Raw genomic sequence first — 5,000 nt, 5'->3', positions numbered from 1 at the left:
AACCCAATTTCTGTGTTTCACTCCCCATCACCTACACAGCACCACATGCAGTTTCTTTAGAATCTGAAAATAATAATAACCTCTTTACTATTCTCATTACCCTATTTGTAAAAAACCAATAGTCCTCAGGTGCCGACATCTGACTGCTACCCACTAAAGGACCTCTGTCACTTTGGCTTTCCAGCAGATAGTCTAATTCAGTCCCCTCGGGTTTACTGGATGCTGAAAGTAAACAAGAAGGCTATTGAAGCAAGTCATGCATTGTGCTGTTTTAGCTTAATATACATGAAAGAGCCACTGCAACGGACCTATGCTACAATTACATGCAATGGGGAGATTGTAGGACCAGCACATGGCAAGCATGACCTTGCAAGTTATTGCAAGGCTCTAGACTTTGGTCTAGCGGGAATTTAAAAGACTTGACATACTTCATGACAGTAGTACTCCACCAACTTTAGAAGCTAACCTGTTAGTGATGGATTTACATAAATTGTACACCAGGGAGAATAAGCATCAACATCAATAATAGCACAAATGCCAAAAATTTTACATTACAGTATGTTGCTTTCTTGCTAATTTCTTCCTGAGATTAATGTGGTCACGTGGAGGACATGTCAGTAGCACATTAGAGATTAATTCTTTACTAATAGTAAGAAAACACTTCCACTCTGTTCATAACAATTTAATTTCTTATTTTAAATAATTATTAATAGTTCATAATTACATGGGATAATCCCAAAATGATTACAATTATAACACTCAGCCTCTCGATCATTACCACAGTTGAGGGTCAAACAATCTTTCTCCAAATAGGTTTTGTTTCTCAGAACTTTTAAGTTCTGTTGTATCAGTTAACCTCAACAGTGCTTCAGCTGCTTTTTAAAGTCATCCAAAGCCACGTTTACCTTTCTCTGGTGATCCATCATTTTCTACACCCCACCAGCTCACATGCTTTTCATCTCCATCATGCTCAGCTACCACATTTATATCATCTTGAGTATCAAACAGACTCTCTGGATTCCTCTCTGATACTGTAGCACTACTGCCATGGTCTTCCAGCAGATGACCACCACCTTCTCTTAAAGATATATGACAGTTCCAGCCTGTCTCAAGACCCATTCTCTCTGCAAATGCCTACAATAGAAGCAAAAGTTAAACCATTTCTACTCAAATCTTACTTTCAACATTTTTTACTTACCCTATCTCTTATATAATGGTCATGCAACCGAGAAACAACACAAATTGTACAAAACAGCACAAGACCTTGAAGCATGCAACTTGCAACCATTTTTCTGGGAACACAGCTGGGGCTTTTAGGACACCAATTTCATGCCCAAACATATGGACAAAAAGAAGACTGAAGATGCACACACAGGAAAATGCAGGAGCTATGTTACTGTACATCCAAATTTATAACCTTGTAAGGAAATTTTTAAACTCAAAAAAACCCCAGCTCTGAACCAGAGTTATATAAACACTTCAAGGTTATGAGCTTCTAGCCCTGGTTTCAAAAAAAAAAAACAATGGATGCTTGCCATTTGTGCAGCAAAAATGATTGCCCTGGAGGGAAAAGGAATGGAATGACAAAGCTAAATTTTCGAGACAAAAAGCAATACCTGCCAAGGATTAGATAAATTTGGTTCGGGCCATGTTACCTCTGAAATTGAAGGCATGCAGCGACAGTTTTTGTTATACAACGTAATTAAGTATGCAGATTAACCAAACACTTATCCCATTCTAACAGTGTCAGCCTTGCAAAGGGAAAAAAGCAATGGGGAAATCTGCTTACCAATTTATGTTGCAAGTTATTAATTGCATGTCAACGTAAAAAAAAAAAAAAACAGGCAACTCAAGTCCAGTGTAAGTCACCAGATGTTTCATAAAAATTAATATGCATGCTAGAAACTTTTCCTCACTCTAAAATGATCTTTTTACATTATCTAGGGACATCTCATTGTGAGCCACTTGCCTGTTCTACAAACACTTCTAAAAACAGTGTATGTGTGTATTTTGTAATATGTTACTAAATACATGTTCATGTAAGACTGAAAGAATTGAGACATTTTGTTCACTAGTTTGTGTTTCTAGCATTAGTTCTGTGATACAAATAATATTGTTTGTCAGTGAGGAAGAGGCCGGTTCTTTTGTGACCTCATGACAAAGGCATAGACATTATCAGGATCACCACATAATTTTTTAGACAACTGAAACAAAAAAATCTATTGTGCTTACTCTACTTCTCAGTTCATTCTCTGCTGAAAAATGCACAAAACGAATCCCTGCATTATTTAAGTCCTCAACAAGGGGAAGAATGTCCTGGAAGTGAAATGCAAAACGAAATGGTGAGTTACAGGGTGAGGTGTAAAACAGGTGCTATAGAGAAAAAATATGAGGAATCATTGTCATGTAGGTAGTATAGAAACTCTAATAGGCTGGCTAATTGCTAATTGCAATTGGTACGTACCACCTACCGGTTGGCTCATTAGTCAGGGGTTTTATTAGAAGCCAGGTCCCAGGTAATAGCACCCGTCTACACTGAGTACAGTATCCACCCTTTGCTGAAAGGAGGTCTTAAGATCAAAAGCCAGACTATATATATAGGGGTGCCCGCTTACTCTTTCACAAGGTCCCTTCTACTTTAAAACTTAATGAAACCCCTCTCAGTTGGTTGAGCAATGGACTATTGCGCGTAGGAGGTCATGAATTCGACTCCAATCCGACCAACACCCAGGGTCTTAAAATAACTGAGGAGAAAGTCCTGCCTTAAGTTTGTAATAAATTTGATCTGCAAATGGTTAGACTTTCAAGTCTTCTCAGATAAGGACTATAAACCGTAGGCCCTATCTCCCAACCCATGTTCATAAACTCTGTGGGACATTAAAGATCCCGTACACTATTGAAAAAGAGGAGGGGCCTGAGTTCCAGTGTTGTGGCGAAGCCTGAATTATACAGCAAAATGTGGCCAGCTTGGCTTATGGCACAGTGGCACAGTGGTGAGCGCACTCATCTCCCACCAATGTGGCCCGGGTTCAATTCCCAAACTGGGCATCATATGTGGGTTGAGTTTGTTGGTTCTCTACTCTGCACACCAAGAGGTTTTCTCTGGGTACTCCGGTTTCCCCCTCTCCTCAGAAAATCAACATTTGACTTGATTCGAGTTAATTGTTAATTTCAGTTTACGGTGTCCCCAATTAAAGCTCCAGCGCTAGAACGACTAAACACTTAAAGTTCTTTTCCTCATAAGCCAAAGGGAACTTTGCCAAGTGCTAGAGCATGTAGATGTATATGTAAATGTATTTTAATTTTTTTTCTTGGCATTTCAAGCCTATGGGACAGGGAATGCAAAGCTGCCTTTTTAAGAATAAATCCTCAATTTTCAAGTCATACCTTTTTAGCTTGAAACTGTACTGCCACCATCCCAATGAAAATTTGTCCTCCAAGTATTCTATTTAGAAACAACAAACTGTTCAGTACATAATAAGTCATTTCCTAAATGAATAAACGCTTTTGAGACATTGTACAATGTACAGCCACAAAGCCATAGATATCTACCTCTGATAGCCTTCTACGTTGTCCACAACATTCACCCTGTCTAAAAGAGAGGTAACTGCAATATCTGAGTCCATTTCAATTGTGTTCTGTAAAAGTAATATAAATGAATGTAAGGACCAGAACTGCTGTGTCAGTAAGGAAAGAAACTTGCCAGACTGAGTAAAAACATAATAATAATAATAATAATAATAATAATAATAATAATAATAATAATAATAATAACAATAACAATAACAATAACAATAACAATAACAATAACAATAATAATAATAATAATAATAGTTATTGGAAACTTTAGAAGATCAAATGTTATAACCACCTTCAATGAACTCATTTAAAATAACATTAAATTTAAAGGCATTTGTGTGGCAGGGTGCAGCATACACCTGTACAACAATTGTAAGCAGAACCTCAACCAATGGGCTGTGTTCAATATAATTTACCAATGTTCAGGCATGGCTACGAGGCTTTATGGTCAAATTTCACAGCTCAGTTCTGTTTTCTTTGTTTGTCTCAATTAGTGAGATTTCTAAACAAAATAATGTTCAAATTTAAACATAAAGCTTCATAGTCATGTGTGAATATTGATATACCGGTATCTAACGTGGCCTATTCTTATTCACTTTAATTGCTCTCATATTTCTAGGAGTTACTAAATTCAAATAACTATTCTATGGTTTGACAGGCACCATTTTGATTTCCTCATTACAGATTTCATTATTTTGTTGATCAACCCCAGATACTTACACATCCAACAACGTTGGCAAATGTATTGGAGTGTTCAGAACAGCATGTTGCATGCATCTGATGTTGAGCCATCGTTGTTTGTACATTAAAATAAATGCATTATAATTCAACGAATGTCAGCCAGTAATGCAATACATGTATATGTAGCTAAGGTTACAAATTTAAAAACTAGCCAACATAGACAAACATAATTATGGAGAAGTTGCAAAAGCTGCTGCACAGGCTTATACATAAAAAGCATTTTCTTCTTTGAGAACGGAATGCATGGCCCAGTAACAATAAATTAAGCTTTTTCTGTTAAATTAATAATTGTTCTTTGCTTTTTTTTAACTGAAGAGTGAAATACTGAGTGTAACTTACAAAGACATTGGTCACATCTATTTTGTCCTCTGTTTCTTCTTCTGAAAATTCAGAGGAACTGGAATGATAATAGTAGTAATGAATAAAACATCCTTGAAGAAGTATGGTATGGTCCAGTTTCACGCTGAGGGAGTGGCATTGTACACTTCAGTGGCATTGAGGCTTAAAGTAACCACAAATGAATAGAAAAGACATGCAGGTTACCTCAACATCAACACCTACATGAAATTAAAATTGATGAGACTGAGAAGGTGAACACTGGCAGCTGTACTCAGAAAAGATGAGAGCCAAGCGCCAAGTGCCAAGCGCCAAGTACGAAGGACACAGAAAAAAAAACCTAT

General features: G+C 37.1%; 1 protein-coding gene across 3 annotated transcripts in view; it reads right to left on the bottom strand.

The window, feature by feature from the left end:
* LOC138060320 (endoplasmic reticulum magnesium-transporting P-type ATPase-like) overlaps nucleotides 1-5,000 on the bottom strand; it is a 45,704-nt gene that overhangs the window by 12,541 nt on the left and 28,163 nt on the right. For all 3 annotated transcript variants that reach the window (XM_068906063.1, XM_068906066.1, XM_068906065.1), the window contains exons 21-26: nucleotides 4,660-4,717; nucleotides 3,553-3,638; nucleotides 3,388-3,445; nucleotides 2,233-2,316; nucleotides 906-1,134; nucleotides 101-222 (exon numbers count right to left, since the gene is read on the bottom strand). In XM_068906063.1, the coding sequence (XP_068762164.1) occupies nucleotides 101-222; nucleotides 906-1,134; nucleotides 2,233-2,316; nucleotides 3,388-3,445; nucleotides 3,553-3,638; nucleotides 4,660-4,717 (637 nt within the window). The remainder of the gene's footprint in view (nucleotides 1-100; nucleotides 223-905; nucleotides 1,135-2,232; nucleotides 2,317-3,387; nucleotides 3,446-3,552; nucleotides 3,639-4,659; nucleotides 4,718-5,000) is intronic.

Source organism: Montipora capricornis, chromosome 8 (genome assembly GCF_036669925.1).
Source record: "Montipora capricornis isolate CH-2021 chromosome 8, ASM3666992v2, whole genome shotgun sequence".
NCBI lineage: Eukaryota > Metazoa > Cnidaria > Anthozoa > Scleractinia > Acroporidae > Montipora > Montipora capricornis.
Note: the sequence above shows the minus strand (reverse complement) of the source record. Positions and strands in the feature narration are given on the sequence as shown.